The 27,417-nt window shown below is 39.9% G+C and overlaps 2 protein-coding genes across 3 annotated transcripts; one reads left to right on the top strand and one right to left on the bottom strand.

The window, feature by feature from the left end:
* Window positions 1-750: 750 nt before the first annotated feature.
* pkmyt1 (protein kinase, membrane associated tyrosine/threonine 1) lies at window positions 751-11,305 on the bottom strand. Its single transcript, XM_061967816.1, has 8 exons — window positions 11,149-11,305; window positions 7,466-7,872; window positions 7,158-7,395; window positions 2,984-3,263; window positions 2,794-2,897; window positions 1,656-1,828; window positions 1,370-1,584; window positions 751-1,286 (listed from the first exon to the last, which is right to left on the bottom strand). Exons 1-8 carry the CDS (start codon window positions 11,159-11,161, stop codon window positions 959-961), a joined length of 1,758 nt encoding a protein of 585 aa, XP_061823800.1. The 5' UTR covers window positions 11,162-11,305; the 3' UTR covers window positions 751-958.
* Window positions 11,260-27,059, top strand: LOC133610996 (elongin-B-like). Of its 2 annotated transcripts, none has more exons than XM_061967819.1 (4): window positions 11,260-11,423; window positions 21,858-21,992; window positions 22,057-22,165; window positions 26,234-27,059. In XM_061967819.1, exons 1-4 carry the CDS (start codon window positions 11,421-11,423, stop codon window positions 26,344-26,346), a joined length of 360 nt encoding a protein of 119 aa, XP_061823803.1. In that variant the 5' UTR covers window positions 11,260-11,420; the 3' UTR covers window positions 26,347-27,059. The 2 variants fall into 2 exon arrangements, with proteins under 2 accessions (XP_061823803.1, XP_061823802.1); XM_061967818.1 differs by lacking the exon at window positions 11,260-11,423 and adding an exon at window positions 11,539-11,613.
* The last annotated feature ends 358 nt before the right edge of the window (window positions 27,060-27,417 follow it).

The raw sequence follows: 27,417 nt of genomic DNA, 5'->3' as shown, positions 1-27,417 counted from the left end.
TACCTGTGCTTTTAGGTACATTTTCATGTAAAAACTGTATTTTTATATTTATTTTAGTACAATGCTTATTTTACTTGTATGTGATTCATTATTTAAGTGGTGTTTTATTTTCCTATATTCAAACAGTTACTGTTCAAACCGTGTAACGTTATGTCTAAATATTAAATATATGCTTGTTAAATAAACCTCTGCCTTGTTTTTAAGAAATATTTAGGCCTTCTACGCTGTAGGTACATTTTCATTTAAAAAACTGTATTTTCACATTTATTTTACTTTTATTTGATTCGTTATTTAAGTAGTGTTTTATTTTCCTATATTCAAACAGAGTTACTGTCCAAGCTGTGTGTAATGTTACGGATGTCAAAATATTAAATATATACTTGTTAAATAAACATCTGCCTTGTTTTTAAGAAATATTTAGGCCTTCTACCCTACTGTATTTTAATGTTAGCACTTGGAGAGCCAAGTGTTTTCTGATGTGGTTCTTGGTGAAAAATGACGAAATGAGTAATATTTTAAAAATGTATGGCCTGAGACAGTGTGTTTAGTTTGCAAGCTGACCGGAAATACTAATGTTTGTGAAGGCAGTTCACGGCAAGTTTTAAGTAAGCAAATAATGGCCTTGTTCTATACAGTAGCTATTATTAAGGCGTTAGCTCCTTTTTGCTGCCACCAACTGGGAAAGATTTTTACACCCAAATCTGTAGCTAAACAACGTTTTTTAATTAACACATCCAACATGTGTCCAAGTTTGCTTAACATTAACAACAGTTTATTTTTTTAGACGTGAACTCAAATATCACTCATGAAACACATCTGGACTAGTGTGTTATTGCACTCATAGAAACACAAAGCATGCTTTTAAGAAGAAAAAAAAGAAAGATTTCCTAAAAGAAGCAGCAAGAAGTGAACTTAATAGGTCCAATTGCACTCCCTAAGCACAGAAAGTCTTTAGAAGTCACGGCTGTCCCTCCGTGTTGGTTTCCTCAAAGAAACAGAGAAGGTTCTTTGGTTTAAAGCTGGCTCGTGACGTATCGTCTTCTGAGCAGATCCACTTGCGATCTCGCCTTTGTGAGGAACGTCTGTTCTGCCTGGAGGAAATGTGCGTCTCTGAGAGACAGGGGCTGTAAGAAGGCGTCATTGTGTGGCAGTCAGTGGATTGGATGCTGGTGTGTGCACCGTTACAGTGAGCCCACTCAAAGGGACTCAGGCGACTCGGGGTCTGGGGTGGACTTAGATGATCAAGTCCTGGGAAACGGGGGAGAAGAGTGGACGTGCTTTTCATCCTGCAGGAGGAAAATTGTGATGAGTTCAACAAACTAATCTTGGCACAAAGAAGAAGAAAAAAACGAGGTGTGGACCGCCTCACCTGTGTGAAAATGTGGGGGAAAGCTCCGGTCCTACGGGTTCTATCGGGAACACGGCGTCGTCATCTGAGCTGTCGGAGTGGGCAGCGCTGAGGAGCAGCATTACCTCCTTGTCCCAATGCTCTTTGGGAGGAGTGCAGGGCGCCGGCTTGCTCCACCCGAAGAGGAACGGCAAATGTAGGGAGAAGAAAAGTCTTCGGCCAAAGTTTATCAGCAGCTACAACCAAACAAAAAGAGACAATTAAAGGACAAATCTAATCATACTAAGAGACTGTGATGACAAATTACCTGGCAGAAAAGCCCCAAATTCTGCACGGTTTCGACAAACGTCAGATAAAGGCGTCTCTTCCACCTGCGTTTCCTCACTGAGGGGAGGGCGAGAAGCTGAGACACCGTAGGCCTGTCAGAAGGTTCCGGAGCTAGCATCATCTGGAGAACACTCTGGAGGTCTGCTGAAAGCTCTGCACGTACAAATGGAACTAAATGTAATAATGAACTACAACTCTATGTGATGAACTTTTTTTTTTTTTTTTTTTTTAATGTCCTGTCCAGCTTCTCAGGCAAATCATATAGTTGATGTAGATGCCCATGTCAGCTGTTCAGATTTACTGAATGTGATGAACATTTTGAATCTGGATCAACTCCGGATTACACTTGATTTAGGCATTTCAGCTTCCAACCGAGCTTACGGCACAAACTTGGTTCACATCTGATAACAAACATTATGCCATATAGTTTTTAAAATTGTTGAATATGATGGGTTATGTACAATACCTATGAACCAAATGATAAATTAAATGATAAATGGGTTGTACTTGTATAGCGCTTTTCTACCTTCAAGGTACTCAAAGCGCTTTGACACTACTTCCACATTTACCCATTCACACACACATTCACACACTGATGGAGGGAGCTGCCATGCAAGGCGCTAACCAGCACCCATCAGGAGCAAGGGTGAAGTGTCTTGCTCAGGACACAACAGACATGACGAGGTTGGTACTAGGTGGGGATTGAACCAGGGACCCTCGGGTCACGCACGGCCACTCTTCCACTGCGCCAAAAGCAGATGTGAGAGTTAGAGGATAGGATTTTTTGCTACAAAACCATGCAGATATAAATAAACATGATGTACTCGGCAGAAGTGATACAATTTGGGGGTCTCAGGTCATCTTTTGTTGGATTGTGGTACCAAATGACAAAAGTGTGTGAGGAGCACCTGAGGAATTTAGATGCAGCAGCTTGAAAAATATTTAAGGAAATATTTTTATATTTTAAAGCTAGTCATGTTGCATAATTGATGTTTGCAATTTTACCTGTAACAGTGATATGACATTTTCACATTATTACATCCTTAGCTACAGCAATACATGCTATATTTTACAAAGTCTTGCCCATTTCTAATATCAGTTCTCAAAAATACACTTACCCTTTGTGACCTGAGGGAGGCGCCCTTGTCTGAGTTGCTGCCAGCCCTCGCCACCATTGGGAACCTCAACATTGCATGCGAGCTCCAGAATGGAAACACCCAAACTAAAAGAGTGTGTTACAGCGACGTTAGGAAAACATTAATTTAACAAAAGTAGGATTTAATTTTTAGTCATTGACGGCTGTTGTACCTGAAAACATCTGCAGCAGGTCCATACTCATCCCGCAGCAGCTCAGGCGCCATGTACCTGGGATCTCCTCCTTGGTCGACTTCTCTCGCCTTCTCCGACAATCGATCTGAGCCGTTCCCCTTGACTTCCAGCAGAAGCCCAAAGTCCCCCAACTTGAGACGCCCCGAGTCCGTGATGAGGACGTTGGCAGGCTTGAGGTCTAGATGAACAAAACCGTGAGAGTGCAGGTGGTCCAGCGCTGAGAGAAGGTCACACAAGTAGGACCATGCTGTGTTCTCATCTGTGTCAAACAAGAGGACATAAAGATCAATTTAAACCAACACAGGCGACAATTTGAAAGATGAATTTTATCTTGTAGCGTTCAAAATGACTACATCAGGAGGTTTCCGACAGACACAATGTTTTTTGACCCCGAGACCATGCACCTGCCGATTATAGAAAACGTTACATTTAAGCATTTACGGTACATACATCGGAACCCGCATAAGTCGGTCCTGCTTATGTCAACAACCTGTCTATATGAAGAAAAATTGATGTCAACAAACTATCGTAGTCAAAATAATAATTTATCATTGCTCGTTCTACTTATGTCTCTGGCCAAAGTCTCTAGTCCAGTGGTTTTTAACCTGGGTTCGATCGAACCCTAGGGGTTCGGTGAGTCAGCCTCAGGGGTTCGGCGGAGGTCAAAACACACCCGACTCATCGTGTAAATACAAACTTCCCCCTATCGGCGTTTTACGGATACGACAACAGCTGACTGATTTGCAGGTGTGTAATTTGTTGTGAGTTTATGCACTGTGTTGGTTTTGTTGTTTGAACAAGGTGATGTTCATGCACGGTTCATTTTATGCACCAGTAAAAAAAACATGGTAACACTTTAGAATGGGGAACATATTCACCATTAATTAGTTGCTTATTAACATGCACATTAGTAATATATTGGCTCTTAACTAGTCATTGTTAAGTACTTATTAATGCCTTATTCGGCATGGCCTTATTATAACCCTAACCAAATAACTCTAAATTAAGTCTTTATTACTTAGAATATGTTCCCTTAGTGTCCAAATAACTCTAAATTAAGTCTTTGTTACTTAGAATATGTTCCCCATACTAAAGTGTTACCAAAAACATATAACTTTGTCTTGAATTTGAAAAAAAAACAACAACAAAAAACATTGTATTTTTCACGAAAGAAGGGTTCGGTGAATGCACATATGAAACTGCTGGGGTTTGGTACCTCCAACAAGGTTAAGAACCACTGCTGTAGTCAATGTGCAAGTCATGGCTAGTTTCGGTCATGTTGACAAGCATATGCCGACAGTCAGCCAGTCAATCAATCAATCAAACATTATTTATACAGCCCTTAATCACAAGTGCCTCAAAGGGATTCACAAAGTCATCCCCTGTTCTACACCCACACCTGGGCAAGGAAAAGAAAAAAAACCCAGGTGGTGAAAAAGAATAATCCTTGAGAAGGGATGGCAGATGTAGGGAGTCAGGGACCCCACTTCCAGGGTGACCGGTTGCAATGTTATCAAATTGTCGAATTAAATGTATTAAAATTTAGATTAAATACCCAGCCCCCAATTCGAGGAGCATCAACATAAGTGTATAAATATAATTTATGCTGCACATAACTAGGGTTGGGCATTGTTTAAATTTGGACGATTCCGGTTATGATTCCAGTTCCTCATTTCAATTCCAGCTCAGATTATTTTAATAGGCAGTAATAGCTGTAACTCCTTGTAGCCTATAGCCTACCATGTTTACATTTTGTAAATGACGACAAAAATACAGGATAACACCAACTTTGTGTAACATTTATATGTTAATTGCACTGCAGGACTGCTCGTATCGGAGTTTATAGCGGAGATTTTAGATGCAAGCTGGTATCATTCGATACTGTTTTTTTGTTGATTTCAGACGAAAATCAGATATCAATATCAGATCGGGACACACTTAATTAATACTGCTTCTCAATAATAAAAACGATTATATTTGAAAAAATAAAAAAGATTAATAATCAAAAAATAATGCTGCTTTATTTTAATATTGTTGATGAAAGAGTAGATTATTCAAGGCAAAACCATATTACCATAACCGATTCCGGTTATGATTCCAGTTCCTCATTTCAATTATTTTAATAGGCAGGGTCAAGAATTTACTATGAATTTCTTACGAGGCTGTTTTCAACCAGTGTATAAATACTGCATCAATTCTTTAAACTAGTATGTAAATGTCATGAAGTTTATTTCCACAAGAGTACTTTCACAAAAGCTTCACTTAATTTTTTTTAAAAGGACGGGGCAGTTGAGTGTGTCGGGGTTAAATGAGCGCTACCGGAAACATTATTTTCCCAAACAAATGTTTGTTCTCATCACAATGAAAACATTTTACTCACTTTTATGTCAAATTCCCTGATATTATTTTGCGTTTATCAGCGGATTAAGTTTTATTGGCCAATTATGTGACTCCATTTGCAGTCATGTGAACACGGAAAACATATGACTAATATTTTTGTTGAGTTCAGTGATTATTGGTTAGGCATACTAGCGCTGTGTCAAATAAAAAATACCAAACATGGTGAGATCTCAAACTTCTCGTACACATGCTCTTTTTTTCACTAATTCGCTCCTCATCTGTTTTACCGTCACATGACCTGAAATTTGCATGCATGTTGCACGGCCCATTCATTTTTTTATTCGATTATTATATTTTCTTAATTGTGAGAAGCCATAATCCAGATTAAAATTTGATTTGTTGTCTAGCCCTAATATCAACACGATTTTAAACTAGCTTCTTATTTTATTTTCCATCCATCCATTTTCTACCGCTTATTCCCTTCGGGGTCGCGGGGGGCGCTGGAGCCTATCTCAGCTACAATCGGGCGGAAGGCGGGGTACACCCTGGACAAGTCGCCACCTCATCGCAGGTCCAACACAGATAGACAGACAACATTCACACTCACATTCACACACTAGGGCCAATTTAGTGTTGCCAATCAACCTATCCCCAGGTGCATGTTTTTGGAGGTGGGAGGAAGCCGGAGTACCCGGAGGGAACCCACGCAGTCACGGGGAGAACATGCAAACTCCACACAGAAAGATCCCGAGGTCGGGATTGAACTCACGACTACTCAGGACCTTCGTATTGTGAGGCAGACGCACTAACCCCTCTGCCACCATTTTATTCCATACAACTCATAGAGCAAAATAAAGTCAATAGTACACAGTAAGCACAAATCCATACTCATTTAAATCCTTTGCTTTTGACCCTCAACGTTTTCCTGTGTTTAAGGCTTTAATCCATAAATTTGTAAACATCCATCCATCCATCCATTTCCTACCGCTTGTCCCGTTCTGGGTAGCGGGGGTGCTATACATGTCAACAACAAAAATATTTTGAGATAGTAAAAATATCAATCTAATCACTCCAGTGTTTATCATATACCGATACTACTCTTGGTATTAACACTACCAATTTATGGATCAATTAGTCTTCTTCTTATAGGTATGCCTGGCAGTTATGATGATTAGGTTGTACTTGTATAGCGCTTTTCTACCTTCAAGGTACTCAAAGCGTTTTGACAGTATTTCCACATTCACCCATTCACACACTGATGGCGGGAGCTGCCATGCAAGGCGCTAACCAGCAGCCATCGGGAGCAAGGGGTGAAGTGTCTTGCCCAAGGACACAACGGACGTGACTAGGATGGTAGAAGGTGGGGATTGAACCCCAGTAACCATCAACCCTCCGATTGCTGGCACGGCCACTCTACCAACTTCGCCACGCCGTCCCTCGCCGTTCCTGCTAAACAGTAACAAAGGTGCCCAACAGTTGTTATATTATCCGCTTTCTGATTCTTAATAATCTACCTGTTAATTTGCTGTTAATAGCTGCTTATTTTCTGTTGTAACTAAGCACTTATTTTTTGTGTTGTTTCAAGCTAGTTTAGCGGCTAGTTTAACAATTAGCTTGCCTAGTCCTGCTTGTGCTTATTCTGTGTCCCCCCAGTGATAATGATACGTGTAAAATGTTTTGTTTATTTTCCATAATAGAGGACTATTGACTTAGGGGAGCGCCTTCACACAGTGTATGAAGATATAAAGATAGATGTCCGATGCTTGATGCCCAGCAGCCAACCCTATACATCACTTTGCATTATGGCACTTACCCAGGCAGGGGGGCTGATTTTCAGCATGAAGCAGCAAACTGTTGCAACACAGTTCTGTCTGGATGTACAGCCGTTCACTCTCCTCCCAAGCTGCCACCAAGTTGAGGATGTGAGGGTGTGGACAGAGGCATTCGTGGTCCCTTGCCTCCTTTACCCTGCGGTTCCTGTCTTTGCTGCCTCTGAAGCGATTGACAGAGCGTTTCACAGCATACTGGCATCCGTCCTGAAGGCTTTGCACCTTGAAACAACAAAACAGAACATTAGTGTCTGACAGCTGTGACGATGCTAGATTTTCTACCAAACCTCACCTTGAAGACTTCACCAAAAGAACCCCTTCCAAGCATGCCCAACGTAGTGAAGCACTGATTAAAATATGACTGCTGCTTTTTGGGGTCATACACAGACTCAGGGGGAGGCGACTGGCTGAGAGAGGAGGACAGCGGCGTCCAGGGGGTCATTTTCTGGGGGAACACATGTCTCACAAAAGGGCATTCTTTAGACAGTGGTAGCATCTGAGGACAGTGCGCCAAGTGAGCAGGGGATGATATGGACAAATTGGACGTCGATGAGGAGGAGAAAGGCAGGCGGCGCTTTTTTAAGGAGAAGGATTGCTCGGCCTGGGCGAAGTGGGTTGGCAGTGGGAGTACGCTGGACACTGTTGTCTCCACTGTCACCGACATTGTATCCTTCAGCTGCTTTCTTTGCAGGCAGTAATCTGTCACAGACGACACACACACAAATGTTACTGAGCAGAAAAACCCTGGGAAACACAATCAATGATTAAAGAGAATTAATTACAACATTGATTCTCAAACTGTGGTTTGAGTACCACTGGTGATACACTGGCTCCATCCAGTGTCATATTTATTAACAAGTATGTTGGACAAGTTGACAACACAGTAAACGGCACAGCACTTTAATTGACTAGGGCAAGGGAGATGTGTATTTTCTTTCAGCCTACTTCTTATAAGCAACACTTGATCGAACCCTAGAGGTTCGGTGAGTCGGCCTCAGGGGTTCGGCGGAGGTCAAGACACACCCGACTCATCGTGTAAATACAAACTTCTCCCTATCGGCTTATTACGGATACGGCAACAGCTGACTGGTTTGCAGGTGTGTAATTTGTTGTGAGTTTATGCACTGTGTTGATTTTGTTGTTTGAACAAGGTGATGTTCATGCACGGTTGACTTTATGCACCAGTAAAAAAACATGGTAACACTTGATATGGGATATTATCTAATTTCACTTATATGGGTTAAAAATATTTTTTGCAAACCAGTAATTATAGTCTGCAAATGATGTGTTGTTGTTGAGTGTCGGTGCTGTCGAGAGCTCGGCAGAGTAACCGTGTAATACTCTTCCATATCAGTAGGTGGCAGCCGGTAGCTAATTGCTTTGTAGATGTCGTAAACAGCGGGAGGCAGCGTGCAGGTAAAAAAGGTGTCTAATGCTTAAACCAAAAATAAACAAAAGGTGAGTGCCCCTAAGAAAAGGCATTGAAGCTTAGGGAAGGCTATGCAGAACAAAACTAAAACTGAACTGGCTACAAAGTAAAAAAAAAAAAACAGAATGCTGGACGACAGCAAAGACTTATTGTGGAGCAAAGACGGCGTCCACAATGTACATCCGAACATGACATGACAATCAACAATGTCCCCACAAAGAAGGATAAAAACAACTGAAATATTCTTGATTGCTAAAACAAAGTAGATGCTGGAAATATCGCTCAAAGGAAGACATGAAACTGCTACAAGAAAATACCAACAAAACAGAAAAAGCCAGAACTTAAACACTACACACAGGAAAACAGCAATAACCTCAAAATAAGTCACGGCCTGATGTGACAGGTCGTGACAGTATACCTACTTTGAGACAAGAGCTATATTGATGCGTGGTTGGTTATGTTTTAAAGTCATATCCAACAATTGCGACGACGACTTTTTCCTGTCAACCGAGTTTCGTTTTTTAATGATTTCTGCTGGTGGTGTGCCTCCGGATTTTTTCAACGCAAAAACTGTGACTTGGCTCAAAAAAGGTTGAAAAACACTGTTGTAAGGGACCACTATTTATTGCATCATCACTAAGATGCAATGACTAACCAGAAAAAACACCTTAACATTGACGGCACATCATCAAAAAGGGCACAGAGAGGGACATCCAGGAGGCAACGGTGCTTCAAATACACCTCATTAATAAGCACTGCAAGGCATGATGGGAAAGTGCTCCGTAGCAACACTACAGTATAATACATTGCAGGAGCAAAAAAACGTTTTTCTTCTGGTCGTTATCTGGTGTAAAACCACTACATTACACCATTACAGAACTGTTTAAGTAAGTACACTTAACGTCCTTTGTATATTCCCTACCTCTGTGTTTTTCAACCACTGTGCCGCGGCACACTCGTGTGCCGTGATAATGTAATTTCACCTAATTGGGCTAAAAATATTTTTTGCAAAGCAGTAATTATAATTCGCAAATGTGCCGTTGTTGAGTGTCTGTGCTGTCTAGAGCTCGGCAGAGTAACCGTGTAATATTCTTCCATATCAGTAGGTGGCAGCAGGTAGCTAATTGCTTGAACATGGTTTGTCGTGATCACTATATGTGGGAGGCAGCGTGTAGGTAAAAAGGTATCTAACACTTACACCAAAAATAAACAAAAGGCAAGTGCCGCTAAGAAAAGGCATTGAAGCAAAACGAAACTAAAACTGAACTGGCTGCAAAGTAAACACAAACAGAATGGTGGACAACAGCGAAGACTTACAGCGTGTGGAGCAGACAGCGTCCACAAAGTACATCCGTACATGACATGACAATCAACATTGTCCCCACAAAGAAGGATTGCGTCCGCACAACTTAAATAGTCTCGATTGCGAAAACAAAGCAGGTGCGGGGCATAGCATTCAAGACATGAAACTGCGACAGGAAAATACCAACAAAAGCGGAAAAGCCACCAAAATAGGAGCGCAAGACAATAACTAAAACACTACACACAGGAAAACACCAAAAACCTCAAAATAAGTTACGGCGTGATGTGACAGGTCGTGACAGTACACCTACTTTGAGACAAGAACTATAGTGATATTATATTTGAGACTAGAGCTATAGTTGGTTATGGTTTGAATTAATATCCAACAATTGCGAGAACGACTTTGTATTGTCAATATCGGCTACAGAGTTTCATTTTTTTGTGTTTTCTGCTGGAGGTGTGCCTCAGAATTTTTTCAATGAAAAAAATGTGCCTTGGCTCAGAAAAGGTTGAAAAAAAAAACTGCCCTACCTAACCATCCTGCTGGACAGGTTGTTTACATCAGTGGTCCCCAACCTTTTTGTAGCTGCGGACCGGTCAACGCTTGAAAATTTGTTTTGTTTTTGTCATAAAGAAATACAATCATGCGTGCTTACGGACTGTATCCCTGCAGACTGTATTGATATATAATGTAGGAACCAGAAATATTAATAACAGAAAGAAACAACCCTTTTGTGCGAATGAGTGTGAATGACTGTAAATGGGGAAGGTTTTTTTGGGGGGGTTGGTGCACTAATTGTAAGTGTATCTTGTGTTTTTTATGTTGATTTACAAAAAAAAAAAATTTATTTCTTGTGGGCCGGGTACCAATCGATCCACGGACCGGTGGTTGGGGACCACTGGTTTACATGCACTTCTGATACTGACAAGTTCAGAATATTGATACGAGCATCTGTTGTATTTATATTGGCGCAAAAAACAATGATGTAGCAATACGTCACCGAATTCAATGTCAACGCTTCGGTTGAAGAACTTGACAATTGTCCGAATAAGTAAAATAGCGCGCAAAAGCTAACGTTGAGCCGTGGCCGTTTTCAAAAACATTGACCGTGGCGCTAGCACGTTAACGTACAGTCAACACGTCACGTAGCAAACATATTATCTTAAAGTGTCCGCCCTCGATTAAGTCACATTTATATCCACTTTAAGTGTATGTGTGTAAGTAAAGGACGTTTCACACTGACCATAATCCAGCATTAATCACAACAGGCGAGGGCGTCTTCCAAGACAGTGGCGCCCACCAAGCAATCATCCCGTCGTCTGCCTGAGTGACGCATCAAAGCGCGCTCGCGCCAAATTCTGAAAATAATCGTACGTGGACGTGCGCACTGGTCTTTCGTGAATACAGCGTGCTCATTTCAATTGCGCAATCGCCGTAAGCCGCGCCGGCGCAGTCTGGGGGGGTTCTGCTGCACTACTGGGCTGGCGCATCGGGCTAGCTAGCTGATTGCTTGAGATGGTAAGTGCATGTTTTTACTCACTTTTGTGTGATATTAGTACCCTAGATAGATTCCCGGTGTTAACCTTCAGTGGTCAGTGTCCAAACAACGACGCGAGCGGCACATAAAAACAGACATATAAGTAATTAAATGCGAGCTTGTGCTAAGTTTGGCTATCTTAGCTTCGCCTTCCCGTCAACCAACAGCGAGGTAAGTTAGCCTGGCTAACCTTGGGGGTGATGTCATTTCACTCAAGTTAGACACTCATCTTTGGGAAATAGACTAACTTTATACTCTCGCTGTCATAAAATGTATTTTTAGCCGCGAAACACCTCCCCGGTCGGACTCAAGTTTGCATTTTGCGTCAGCTGCTTGTCACCATTAGCTCACTGTTGCTAGCGTTTGGAATAATGCCAGAAACCGTAATTTCCGGTAAGCAGATTTGTCATGGGTATGAATGTATTCATTCACATTACTTATTTATTCTCTGTAAAAAGTCTACCTTCTGCATACCTAGTCAACAACCTTATTTGTAAACATTATTTTAGACAAACACTTAAAACTTACACAATGAACTAGGGCTGGGCGATATGGCCTTTTAATAATATCTCGATAGTTTTAGGCCACATCGCGATACACGATATATATCTCGATATTTTGCCTTAGCCTTGAATGAACACTTGATACATATAATCACAGCAGTATGATGATTCTATGTGTCTACATTTAAACATCTTCTTCATACTGCATTAATATATGCTCATTTTAAAGGCCTACTGAAATGCGATTTTCTTATTTAAACGGGGATAGCAGGTCCATTCTATGTGTCATACTTGATAATTTTGCGATATTGCCATATTTTTGCTGAAAGGATTTAGTAGAGAACATCGACGATAAAGTTCGCAACTTTTGGTCGCTGATAAAAAAGCCTTGCCTGTACCGGAAGTAGCAGACGAGTAGCGTGACGTCACAGGTTGTGGAGCTCCTCACATCTGCACATTGTTTACAATCATGGCCACCAGCAGCGAGAGCGATTCGGACCGAGAAAGCGACGATTTCCCCATTAATTTGAGCGAGGATGAAAGATTTGTGGATGAGGAAAGTGAGAGTGAAGGACTAGAGGGCAGTGGGAGCGATTCAGATAGGGAAGATGCTGTGAGAGGCGGGTGGGACCTGATATTCAGCTGGGAATGACTAAAACAGTAAATAAACACAAGTCATATATATACTCTATTAGCCACAACACAACCAGGCTTATATTTAATATGCCACAAATTAATCCTGCATAACAAACACCTCCCCCCTCCCGTCCATATAACCCGCCAATACAACTCAAACACCTGCACAACACACTCAATCCCACAGCCCAAAGTACCGTTCACCTCCCCAAAGTTCATACAGCACATATATTTCCCCAAAGTCCCCAAAGTTACGTACGTTACATGCACTTAGCGGCACGCACGTACGGGCAAGCGATCAAATGTTTGGAAGCCGCAGTTGCATGCGTACTCACGGTACCGTGTCTGCGTATCCAACTCAAAGTCCTCCTGGTAAGAGTCTCTGTTGTCCCAGTTCTCCACAGGCCAATGGTAAAGCTTGACTGTCATCTTCCGGGAATGTAAACAATGAAACACCGGCTGTGTTATCCGGCACACCAGTCAAGGAGTGCATTCTACAGCGTGGGTGTGTTATCCAGCACAACACCTGCCGCAATACACCGCTTCCCACCTACAGCTTTCTTCTTTGCTGTCTCCATTGTTCATTGAACAAATTGCAAAAGATTCACCAACACAGATGTGCAGAATACTGTGGAATTTTGCGATGAAAACAGACGACTTAATAGCTGGCCACCATGCTGTCCCAAAATGTCCTCTACAATCCGTGACGTCACGTGCAGACATCATCATACCGAGAAGTTTTCAGCAGGATATTTTGCGCGAAATTTAAAATTGCACTTTAGTAAGCTAACCAGGCCGTATTGGCATGTGTTGCAATGTTAAGATTTCATCATTGATGTATAAACTATCAGACTGCGTGGTCGGTAGTAGTAGGTTTCAGTAGGCCTTTAAACTTTCATGCAGAGAGGGAAATCCCAACTAAGTCAATTTAGCAAAAGTGTATTTATTAAACAGTTATTAAGCAGTGGCACAAACATTCATGTCATTTCCAAAACAGAAAGTGCAAGATTGTCGGAGACCTTTTAAAACAAGTTATAAGTGTACTTTTGTGCATGATGACACACAAGATATTTCAATAAGTGTCACATAAAAATTAGCTGCATATCAAATAGTATATGTCCTACGGTGTTGATGTGGAAATAGTTGCTTCGCCATTTAGTTGGTGTGGCACCAAAAGGAGATGTTGACATGTAAAGACATATTCCCGCTTGAAGCCAAACCACTGCCAGACGATGGACCCCGTGCTGTTTTTCTGGGGAATTAATTATTCCTCCATTTGTTACCAGATTCGCACCTTCTTTCTTTTGTATTACCACTCAAACCACACCGTTAGCATCACAGCTAACGTTACCATGTCGCTGTCTGCTCCGCAGGAGCGTGTGACGTTGCTCACGTGACAGTATGTGACATATGTAAGAAGGTGCGCTTGTTTTAAGTCTCTGTGAGAAGAAGAGACAGGAAAGAGTGAGAAACGCATGCAGTTTAATGCCCCGCAGCTAAAAGCAACTGCCTGAGAACGTATACTCGAATATCACGATATAGTCATTTTCTATATCGCACAGAGACAAACCCGCGATGTATCGAGTATATCGATATATCGAGTATATCGATATATCGCCCAGCCCTAATTCACATTACTTATTTATTCTCTGAAAAAAGTCTACCTTCTGCATACCTAGTCAACGACCTTATTTGTAAACATGATTTTAGGCAAACACTTAAAACTTACACATTGAACTAGGACTGGGCGATATGGCCTTTTATTAATATCTCGATATTGTTGGGCCATGTCACGATACATGATATATATCGCAATATTTTTGCCTTAGCCTTGAATGAACACTTGACGCATATAATCACACCAGTAGGATGATTCTATGTGTCTACATTAAAACATTCTTGTTCATACTGCATTCATATACTGTATGCTAATTTTAAACTTTCATGCAGAGAGGGAAATCACAACTAAGTCAATTTAGCAAAAGTGTATTTATAAAACAGTTATTGAGCAGTGGCACAAACATTCATGTCATTTCCAAAACAGAAAGTGCAAGATTGTCAGAGACATTTTCAAAACAAGCTATTAGTGCACTTTTGTGCATGATGTCACTAAGATGACATATCAAAACAACACTAAATTAAAGTGCACTTTTTGTACAGAACGCCACTACAATAGTTAAAAACAAATAAAGTGCACTTTTGTGCATGATGTCACACAAGATATTTCAAAAACTGTCAAATAAAAATGAGCTGCATAATAGGAAATCAAATAGTATATGTCCTTCGTTCTGTGGTAGGTTCCTGCGGACGTTATCTACTTCTGTTGTTTTTTTTTTTTTTTCATACGGTGTTGATCTGGAAATTGTTGCTTTGGCATTTTGTGGGTGTGGCACGGAACGAAGATGTTGACATGCAGTTTCAAGCACTCTTCATTCTCTAGCGGGTGACTTTTCAAATGATGCTACAAATCAGCAGTGCTGCTACTTTTTGTAGCAACGCTTTTGCCGCATAATTGTTCGACATATTCCCGCTTGAAGCCAAACCACCGCCAGACAATGCACCCCGTGCTGTTTTTCTTCGGAATTAATTCTTCCTCCTTTTGTTACAAGATTCGCACCTTCTTTCTCTCGTATTACCACTCGCAACGCACCGTTGGCATCACAGCTAATGTTACCCATGTAGCTACCTCTCTGCTCGGGGAGGGCGTGTGATGTTGCACGCGTGACGTATGTTTAAGCCTCTGTGAGAAGGAGAGACAAGAAAGAGGGAGAAACGCCTGCAGTGTAATGCCCGCAGCTAAAAGCAACTGTGTGAGAACATGTACTCGAATATCACGATATAGTAATTTTCTATATCGCACAGAGACAAACCCGCGATATATCGAGTATAGCCCTACATTGAACCCTCAATTATTTAAGTAGATGAGGCAATTCCTGAAGGAACTGCGTGTGAATGCTCCAATGCTGAAGTTGAACTGAAATGCTGATAGAATTTAGTATGAAGGTAAGAATAGTTTGAATGTTGAAATGGGTTGAATGTTAAAGAGCTGACGCTGAACTGAAAAGCTAATGGAATGTAGGGTGAATGTAGAAATGGATTGAATTTTGAAATTGTTTAAATGCTGAAATGGTTTGAATGTTAAAATATTGAAAAGCTTACGCTAAACTGAAATACTAGTGAAATTTAGAAATGGTTTGAAAGTTGAAATAGAATCAATCAATCATCAATCAATGTTTACTTATATAGCCCTAAATCACGAGTGTCTCAAAGGGCTGCACAAGCCACAACGACATCCTCGGCTCAGATCCCACATCAGGGCAAGGAAAAACTCAACCCAATGGGACAATGAGAAACCTTGGAGGGGACCCCACCCCCCCTGGGCGACCGGTGCAATGGACGTTGAGTGGATCTAGCATAATAGTGTGAAAGTCCAGTCCAAAGTGGATCTAACATAATAGTGAGAGTCCAGTCCATAGTGGGGCCAGCAGGAGACCATCCCGAGCGGAGACAGGTCAGCAGCGCAGAGACGTCCCCAACCGATGCACAGACGAGCGGTCCACCTGGGGTCCTGACTTTGGACAGGCAGCGCTTCATCCGTGGCCACCGAACCTGTGCCCCCCCCTCCCCCCCTCCACGAAGGAGAGGGGGGCAGAGCAGAAAAGAAACGGCAGATCAACTGGTCTAAAAGGGGGGGTCTATTTTAAAGGCTAGCGTATACAAATGAGTTTTAAGATGGGACGTGAATGCTTCTAAGAGGTGAAGAGCAGACACTGTACTGAAATGTAGTATGAATCTCGGTATAGTTAGGAGAGTTAACATACTTTAAGAGGTTACAAAGTAACATAATTTATATATTTTAGCTATGACATTAGCTGAAATGTATGCATAACAACTCAGCATGCTAACAGGGTAACAGCTAGCATACTTGTAACATGGTACCAAGTAAAAATCCATGATTATTAGGTTTACAATGTACAATATTAGCTAAAATGCTAGAAATAAAACATTAACTTGCTCACATACTTCTAAGATGGAGGTAAGTAACGAATACATGTTTATTGGGTTGAAAAATAAAAAACTAAGTAAAAATGCTAGCATAAAACATTAACATGTTAACATTAGCATGGTCACAATGAAACAGCTAGCATACTTTTAAGATGGCACCAAGTAACGGAATCCATGGTTATCGGGTTAAAAAGTACAAAATTAGCATAGTAACAGGGGAACAATTAGCTTACTTATAAGATGGCACCAAGTAACGGAATCCATGATTATTAGGTTTAAATTGTACAAAATTAGCTAATATGCTAGCAAAAAATGCTAGCGTGCTAATATTAACATGCTAAAGTTAGCATTCTAACAGGTGAAAGGCTTGCATACATTTAAGATAGGGTTAAATAAGTAAATCCATGACTATTGTGTTAAAAAGTACAACATTAGCTCAAATGCTAGCATAAACTATTAGCATGCTAACAGTAGTATGATACCAGTGGAATAGCTAGCATACTTTTAGTATGGCACGAAGTAACAAAATCCATTATTAGATTTAAAACGTAAACCAATTGCTAAAATTATAGCATAAAACGTTAGCAGACTAATATTAGCACACTAATATTAGCATGCTAACAGGTGAAAGGCTAGCATGCTTTTAAGCTGGCACCAAGTAACGGAATTCATGACCATTAGGTTAAAAAGTAAGAATTTAGCTAACATGCTAGCATAGAATGTTAGCATGCTAACATCAGCATGGTAACAGGGGAACAGCTAGAATACATATAAGATGGCACAAAGTGACGGAATCCATGATTATTAGGTTTAACATTTACAAAATTAGCTCAAATGCTAGAATAAAATGTTAGCATGCTAACATCAGCATGGTAACAGGGGAACAGCTAGGATACATATAGGATGGCACGAACTGACGGAATCCATGATTATTAGGTTTAAAATATACAAAATTCGCTCAAATGTTAGCAGAAAACGTTAGCTTTCTAACATTAACATTGTGACAGGGGAACAGCTGGCATACTTCCAAGATGGCGCCATGTAATAAAATTCATTAGATGAACATGTTGGTGTTAGAACTAATTGAATCGGTTGAGAAATGTGGGATTGTGGAAAAATGTTCTACTCATTTCATTGGGAATTTCCTGGTAATTTGGGAATTTCAGAAAAAGCGGGAATTTCTTGAAAGCGATAAATAGCATGAATGTCCTAAATGAGCTGAATTGTTTAGTGTTGCAATGGTTTGAATCGGTGAAGAAATGTAATAGTAGTGACAATTTGTAATTTCTAATTTATAATAGTGTTACAGAATTTCAAGGAAAACCGGAATTTGGTTTAGAACTTGGGAAAGTGTTAGTTTGAATGTCTAGGATGAGTGGAATGTGTTGATGTTGGAATGGTTTGAATAGGTTGAAAAATATGGGAATTGTGGAATTTGGAAAAATGTCCTACTCATTTCAATGGGAACTTCCTGGAAATTTCGGGATTTTGGGAAAAGAGGGATTTAAAAAAAAAAAATGATTAGGAGCATGAATTTCCTGAATGAGCTGAAATGGTTGGTGTTGGAATTGTTTAAATCGGTCATGAAATGTTGACGTACTAACAGTTTTTTAATAGAAAAAATGGTATTACGGAATTTTGGGAAAATCGGGAATTTTTCAAGTTCTTAAACCAACTTGGTTGTTTGTCCTGACTAAGAGGAATGTTTTGACAGTGGAACGGCTGAAATGGGTTGAAAAATGTGAAAGGATTCATCGCACTAAAAAAGGTTGGAAATAAGGTTAGAAAAAAGCAGGAATTCCTAGAAATTTGTTGAACGTGGAAAATTGAATTTCCAGGATGAATTGAATGTGTTGAAAGTGGAATGGTTTGAATCGGTTGAAAAATTTGGGAATAGTGGAAGTTTGAAAAATGTATAATTCATTTTAAATGGGGAAAATGTCCCCAAAAACTGGGAATTCTATTAAATCCGGGAATTTTTTTTATAGTTGTTGAACTGAAGCACGCAATTCCTGAACAGGCTGATTATTTTGAAGTTGAAACAGTTTGAATCAGATAAAAAATGTGGGAGTTATCGAACTTTGAAAAATGTCCCATTCTTTTCAATGGGAATTTCATGGACATTTTTCGGGAAAAGCGGGATTTTTTTTCAAAATGCTAAAAAATTGAATGTTCTGAATGGTTGGTGTTGGAATTTTTCAAACTGGTCGAGAACTGTTGAAGTAGTAACATTTTTCATTGAGAAATGGTATTTCGGAATTTCGTGAAAAACGGGAATTTTTCCAGTTCAAAAAACAACTTTGTTTTTGGTCCTGATTAAGAGAAATGGTTTGACGGTGGAACGGTTGAAGTGGGTTGAAAAACAGTTTAAAAAAAGGGTTTGAAAAAAACGGGAATTCTGGGAATTCCTGGAATTTATTTTAACTTGGAAAAATAATAGTTTGAATGTCCAGGATGAGTGGAATATGTTGAAGGTGGAATTGTTTGAATCGGTTGAAAAGTGTAAATTAGCAAGGTACAGTATGTGTCATGTTTGTTCTACAGAAAATGTATTAAAACCCAAAATATATATTTTTTCTTCATCTTTTTCCATTTTCACACATCTCTGAAAGAGGTCCAGGGAGCCACTAGGGAGGCGCTTCTAGAGCCGCGGGTTGCTGGCCCCCCGACTTAGACTATGTTCACACTGCAGTGTTTGAGTCCCATTTAATATTCTTGTTAAATCCAATCTTTTGATGTGGTTTACCAAAAAATGTTACTTCTATGTATGTCTAATGTGAAATAAATGCATCCGTAAAACCTGTACGCATGCGCACGAAAATGATGTCGCACTGGGGGCCAAACATTGCCCCGATTCCCGTTGAAGTCAGTCCTTGCACATTTATGGCAACTTTAAAGAGTTTGTGCAACCGGAGTCAACCATTATTCTTTCATGTAGGAGATTAGGAAAGAGGGCAATCATTTTAACAATGATATTTTCTTGTTGCGGCATCTGTGCTTGGGAGTGTGTGGACGAGGAGACAGAGCGGTGGAACATGCTGACAATGTTCTTTGTTTTAATCACTTTTAAAGCATCATCTTTTCGCCACTGAGTGTTTTCGGGTTCTTTGTCCAGCATTTACATTTGTTCCTGTTTGTTTTGGTGTATAATTGTGTTGTCACCTTTTGATGACATATAGGTCAGATGAACATGACCTGAATGTTTAGACTGCAGTCAGATACATATACAGTTTATATCTACTTAAAAAAGAGACCTGGGTCGGGTTTGAAAAAAATACAGAATTGAACTGTTCACGTGGACATTAAAAAATCAGATACATGTGAAAAATGAAGCAACAGAACTGGAAATTAAGCTGCACGCTTTGAATGGAAAAAAGTAGACGTAAAATCTTAACCTAATGCATTCTATCTAGGGCTGCAACGTTTCATCGATTCATTTGGATAAAAAAAAGCTTTGATTTATATTACGTATATTGCTTTGATTAATCGTTTCATTAGTGTAACAAATATACATTATTGAAATCTGGACCACTTGAAGTTCCTGGAATTTTAAATACATGGACATCATTTCCTGCTGCAATAGAGCGCTCCGCTGGTGTGTGCGTGCCGTGCAACCCTGACTTGGGCTCAAGCGCAGGGGCCCCAGCCAATCAGGGGCCCCCGATTTTGACGGCGGAATGCAATGATTTGTGTTCATAGGTGTCAATCACAAGCAGCTCAGCTCTCTCGGCTGCGTTGTTTTTCTTTCTGCTCCGAGCGTGAACCCAGGTTGTCGATGTGTAAGGCCAGTGTACTACTACTGAGCTAAAAGCACAGGCAGTGTCCCGGATCTATTACACTCACACAGATGTGCATGCGCCTGTCGCAAAGTAGATGTGTTCATTAACTAATTAGCATATCCCCCTTAGGCCCGGGGTCTTCTCTCAGGTTAAGACGGCCCTATTTGCCGTGATCTGAGTCGCGGCAAACAGAAAGATTTTGGGGGGGGGTTTAATTATTGCACACATGTAAAAAGTGCAATTTCAATTTTGATGATTTGCATTTATTAAAAAAGAATGAAGGTTATGGTAAGCTGAAAATGTTTTATTTCAACTTAGGGATGTAAAGGTAAACGGTAATAATGATAACCACGGTAAAAGTCCTGACGGTTAGTGTTACCATTTTAAATGAAAATCATCGAAAAACCGTGAATGGTAACTGCACTTTGACAAACTCATGGATTGACTCGAGCCAGCATGCTAGCCTAAATCCTAACATAAATACAAGAGATATTAACGTCTTTCCTCATTAAGAAATGACATACCCCAATCTAAACATATGTTACTACTTTTATAAGCACATTTCTGCCTGAGCAACTTAGATATTCAGTTGTGCTCTTTTAGTAGAGAGCGATCGTTCTATACTTGGAAGAATACAAGAATGAGGTGTTCTTCGGGTGCGTTCAAGGACCGCTGGACAGAGTAGGATGCCACAACAACTGCCGGAAATAATAATTAACAGATTTTATTTTCTACGCACTTTTCATTGAAATAAATCTTAAAGTGCTACTGTGCTACAGTACAAACCAATATTTGAAATGATAAAGGCTTAGCCATAAAAACAGATGTGATACTATGACTAAAACACTATCAGTGAATCATTAAAAAAAACAGAAAACATGCAAACTAGTGTTGTTTTTTGATAGTGTGTCAATTTATTTTAGTTATATAGGGTTAGGCGTAACCTAAAAAAAACTTTGTGAAAAGATTCTAGTGTGTTTATAAGTACTTTTTGTACACATTCAACAATACCACTATAATAATGATAACCGTGATAAATTTGGTCACGATTACTGTGAAACTGTGAAATCTTCATATCATTACATTCCTATTTGAAATATTTTCCCTAAAATACGGATTGAAAATAAAGTTTTCTTATCCGATTACTCGATTAATCAAACAAACCGTAAGATTACTTGATTACTAAAATAATCGATAGCTGCAGCTTTAATTGTAACAGTTGAAGATAAATGTGGGATTTTAAAAATGCATTTTAAGGGGACATTTTGTGTGCAGTGTTGCCTGTTTCGACTAATAATAATCTAAAGAGCTCAATTTTGAAAATAAATTACCACCTTGCATATACATAGCTTGAAAATGAAAAACTAAATGACACAAAATGTCCATCTGTGTCCCAGGACCTCCTTAATCCTTCCTCTTACATCCCGATTATGGCTCTATCCCCATGAATATTCCATCCTGTCGCCTTTCACCCTTCTGCTTTTTCTTCCAGGATGTGTTCTTAATGATCCGGCGTCACAAGACCACAATCTTCACAGATGCCAAGGAGTCCACCACAGTCTATGAACTAAAGCGTATTGTCGAGGGAATTCTTAAGAGACCGCCCGAGGACCAGCGGCTCTACAAAGTGAGTTAACTGAAAATAATGAATTTGTTAGAAGTCTGTGGCTGATGTAGCAGTTATTTCACAGGATGACAAGTTGCTAGAGGACAGCAAAACTCTGGGTGACAGTGGATTTACCAACCAGACCGCCAGACCACAAGCCCCAGCTACAGTTGGTCTGGCTTTCCGAATCAACGGCAAGTAAACATTTTGTAGAGATTGCAAACTACCCCTCAAAAAGTTGAGATAATGCTGACATGTTAGCTTAACCAGTCTGGGGAATCTCACTCCATTTACCGTATTTTCCGCACTATAAGGCGCACCGGATTATTAGCCGCACCTTCAATGAATGGCATATTTCATAACTTTGTCCACCAATAAGCCGCCCCGGACTATAAGCCGCGCCTACGCTGCGCTAAAGGGAATGTCAAAAAAACAGTCAGATAGGTCAGTCAAACTTTAATAATATATTAAAAACCAGCGTTCTAACAACTCTGTTCACTCCCAAAATGTACGCAAATGTGCAATCACAAACATAGTAAAATTCAAAATAGTGCAGAGCAATAGCAACATAATGTTGCTCGAACGTTAATGTCACAACACACAAAATAAACATAGCGCTCACTTTCTGAAGTTATTCTTCATTCGTAAATCCTTCGTCTTCGGTGTCCAAAGTGAAAAGTTGGGCAAATTTACGATCCACTGGCAGATGTTGGCGTCGTCTGGCGCTGCCTCCTCGTCTTAGTGAAGGTGTGTTCGCCTTCTGTCATCCATTGTTCCCACGCAGTTAGCAGTCTAGCTTCGAATGCCCTGTTGACACCAATATCTAGCGGCTGGAGGTCTTTTGTCAATCCACCCGGAATGACGGCGAGTATTGAATTAAGCGCGTAAGCGTGTCTCTCAATGTGCTGTTATGAGCTAGCAAATATAACAACTACACTACCCAGCATGCAACGATAGTTACGAGCATGCGCGGTAGCCCTGAGAAGCGTTGTATGCTGGCAGTTAGCATGCTGTGAGTAAACGTTGAGAACTCAGTTAACACGCCTCGTCTGCATTATTTATAATTAGACAGACAACACACTTAATAGGAGCCATTTTGGGGTCTTTACATAAACACACAAATGGAAATGAAACGTCACATATCCCAGCATGCACCGCGCGCTTCTTCTACGGGGAAAAAAGATGGCGGCTGTTTACCGTAGTTGCGAGACCTAAACTTTATGAAAATGAATCTTAATATTTATCCATATATAAAGTGCACCGGGTTATAAGGCGCACTGTCAGCTTTTGAGAAAATTTGTGGTTTTTAGGTGCGCCTTATAGTGCGGAAAATACGGTACTTTCACTTGCCTCTGAGTTTCCTACACATTCATTTATTTGTAGCAACACGCCACAAAAAATTTTGGACCGCCACAAAAAAAAAAAAAATGGTATTGTGGTATTTACAAGAAAATGTGCAATTTTTTTGTTGGGGGGGGGGTCTGACTTCCAGTCTACTTTGTTTAGGCAGCAAACTAGTTGGGTGCAAAATGGTGCACCCTGCGCTGTTGTGGAGGCTCCTTTGGTCAATATGTGTGATGCTGTTTTTTAAAAATATATATATTTTAAGCAATTCTACCTATTGTAAATAATTGAAATAAATAATCTGTTCCACAGTCAAACTGTCACTATCAGAAAATATATTCTTAAGTGACATGTATGAAGAAAAAAAGTTTTAGCTTTATATGATAAAAGTGTTAAGCAATATTAAAAATTGCTTGCCACACAAATGTAAAAAAGTTATGTGCTAAAAAGTTCTGCCTTACATGCCTGATAAGGGATGTCATAACTTACGTCTGTATATTAAGTTATTGTGACCAAACAAAACACCCAAAGTAAAAGCGTAAATAGGGCAAAGTTAATCTTGTCTTGCTTGTTGATCTGTATGTAGTGTGGTAAAGCACGCTGAGGCCTTGTGACAAGACCTTCAGCTCTTTCACAAACGTTTTTGTACTGCGTCCTTTTAATGTAAAGTGCTCATGTCACATAAAGGATCTTTGGCTTGTCTTTTTAAACTGGGTTTAAAGAAGTGCTATTCTAGTTTAGATGTCTATACAGCAGTGGGTCCTTACAACTGCAGAGCGCTCCTGTCATATTCAGCATCTTTGACTTGCCTTTTGTAGTCTGTTCTTAAAACAGCATAATGTTCTGTCATTTAGAGAAACGCCCTTGAAAACAGCATAACAGGCCTTTCATATAGAGCAGTGTTTCTTAACCATAGGGCCGAGCACCCCCTAGAGCAGTGGTTCTCAACCTTTTTTCAGTGATGTACCGCCTGTGAATTTTTTTAAATTCAAGTACCCCCTAATCAGAGCAAAGCATTTTTGGTTGAAAAAAAGAGATAAAGAAGTAAAATACAGCACTATGTCATCAGTTTCTGTTTTATTAAATTGTATAACAGTGCAAATATTGCTCATTTGTAGTGGTCTTTCTTGAACTATTTGGAAAAAAAGATATAAAAATAACTAAAAACTTGTTGAAAAATAAACAAGTGATTCAATTATAAATAAAGATTTCTACACATAGAAGTAATCATCAACTTAAAGTGCCCTCTTTGGGGATTGTAATAGAGATCCATCTGGATTCATCAACTTAATTCTAAACATTTCTTCACAAAAAAAGAAATCTTTAACATCAATATTTATGGAACATGTCCACAAAAAATCTAGCTGTCAACACTGAATATTGCATTGTTGCATTTCTTTAACCAAGCCTCCATTGTTTTCTACATGGATAGTTGATTGACAGTTGGTGCCGTGTGGCACCGCCAGGTAGGGTCAAACCATCATGGCATGGGGGAAACTCTGGGTTTATGGTAATGAATGGAATAGCCTACTTGATTTGATGTTCAGTTGAAGTATTATTCAATAAATATATTTATAAAGGATTTTTGAATTGCTGCTATTTTTAGAATATTTAAAAAAAAATCTCACGTACCCCTTGGCATACCTTCAAGTACCCCCAGGGGTACGCGTACCCCCATTTGAGAACCACTGCCCTAGAGGGCCGCCAAAAAATATCTTTCTTAGCTGTGGTGTATATGGATCGCAGCAGCACTCAGTTGTGATGCATAAACATATATATTATTATTATTAATAATAATTTAGTTATTTATTTTAGCATAGTGTAATTGTGTGTACATTCATTTTTCATCAGTTTTTATGAGTTCCTTCTTTTGCAGAATCTTTGATTATTTTTGTAATCAGCCCGACCTTAGCCTTGATAATAATCTGTCATTAACACACTTTCATATCATTTGACAAGGTTTATCCTGTTAAACAGTAAGTAGGTTAGATATAATTATTGAATACCATTAAAATCAAGAGTAAGATTACTAATTCATTAACATTTGATTAGGTCCCGGGGCCCTCTGTAGTGGAAAAGTTGGGCCCCGAGGTCGAAAAGGTTAAGAACCTCTGATTCAGAGGATCTTTGAATGGCCTTTTTGCAGTAGGTCCTTAAAAACAGTAGAGCGCTTATGTCATATCAATGATCTTTGACTTGCCTTTATGCACAAGGGCCTTAAAAATAGCATATAGAGGATGTTTGACTTGCCATTTTTTTTTTAGAAGAAGATCCCCCCCAGCACAAAGCGGTCCTGTCATTTGAGGATCTTTGACTTGCCTTTTTGTAACGGGTTCAGAAAAACAGAAGAGCACCTCAGTCAAACAAAGGATTCATTCTGCAGAAGGTTCTTAAAAACAGCAAGCGATCCTGTCTCATAGAGGACATTTGACTTGCCTTTTTTGCAGTAGGTCCTTGAACAACAGCATAGCCATCCTGTGTATAGAGGATCTTTGACTTTGCATTTTAGCAGTAGCTCCTTGAAAACAGCAGAGCACACCTGTCATATCAATGATATATGACTAGTCTTCTTGCTTCTTGCTTAAAACCCGCATGGTAGTCCGGTCATATTTCAATCAATCGATCAATCAATGAAAGTTTATTTATATAGCCCTTCAATACAAATGCCTCAAAGGGCTTCACAAACCACAACGACATCCTTGGATCTAATCCCACATTTGGGCAAGAAAAAACTCAACCCAATGGGAACAATGAGAAACCTTGGTGGGACTGCAGATGTGGGGAATGGATGCCGAGTGGGTTTGGTAATAATGCATGTAGACAAGTCGGAGCTTCGACATCAATGAACAATATAGTGGGTCTTTGACTTGTCTCCTGACATATATCAGATCTTTTACCGGGTCTCCTCTCCCCTCCAGATGAGATGTTTGAGCAGCTGCACATCGAGGCCTTCTCCAGCCCCCCTGAACTCCCGGATGTGATGAAGCCTCAGGACTCGAGTAGCACTGCCAATGAACAAGCTGTGCAGTGATTGCCCAGAGTCCTGGAAGAACGTGTGTGTGTATGTGGATTAACTGCATTGAAGAAATAGTGGGTGGAGGATATGTAGTGTCATTTCACTTGATGGACGGGGACATTATGGGTAACCACTCGTGTCCATGTTACCTTCATGCTATCACCGCAGCAGTCCCTCATTTACTTCACACGTCAGGTCTTTTTTATTTTATTTTTTTTAGTACATTTCCACTTTGGCTCTCCTCCTCCACTTTGGCTCCAATCTCTTGAGTGGTTTTGAAAGTGTGAGTGAATGTGCGTGCGTGTGTGTGAGACTTGTTATAATTATTTTCATTAATATTTTGGAAAAAGTGAAGGTGTAGTAGCGTAGAAGTCAAATGCATGGGTAAGCAGTGTGGTGTGTAAATGGGGTTGGGGTGGGGGTGGGAACTGCATGACCGAGAGGGCTTTATCTTCACATGTTATAGTTTCCTTATACGTCATGTGGTACATGTCTAAAAAATACTTTTGTTCAAGTTATTGTTGTCTTTTTGTGTCATCACTGCGTCAGTTATTTTGTTTCATTTCCCCACCCGAGGCCAAAGCCAGGTACACCTCGGACCCAAGAGGAAAGTTATTTTCGAAAGTCTTTCAATCACAAGTCATCCTTTTTAGCACCATTGTAAGCCCCTGAAAACCACATTACACCCTGTAACTGTGAGCTTGCTTAATTAAAGGTTTTCCTTTTTAGTTTTTTACACTTCTCCCTTATTTATTTTTTTCAAACGGGTTTTTACTCTCATCCGGATTTGCTGTAGAAAATCCACTAATGGGCATTTAGACTATAGGAAACCACCAATGGCCGCTAACGTTTTTCAACCAATCTTGATTAAATGTTCTGCACGTCCTTGTCCTTAAAAATACATCCAATTTTGTGATGATTGGTGCGGCCCATAATTACATTTAAGTTTCAATATATTGCCTATTTTTAATTTTTAAACAATGACAATTTAAAATGTGTTGACCTATTCAGGTTGTTTGTTAAAACTATGTACTAAACGTTTATAAACTGGGGATGCTGGTTGAATCATGAGTTTTTAATTTTTTT

Source organism: Nerophis lumbriciformis, linkage group LG11, assembly GCF_033978685.3.
Source record: "Nerophis lumbriciformis linkage group LG11, RoL_Nlum_v2.1, whole genome shotgun sequence".
Lineage (NCBI taxonomy): Eukaryota > Metazoa > Chordata > Actinopteri > Syngnathiformes > Syngnathidae > Nerophis > Nerophis lumbriciformis.
Note: the sequence above shows the minus strand (reverse complement) of the source record. Positions and strands in the feature narration are given on the sequence as shown.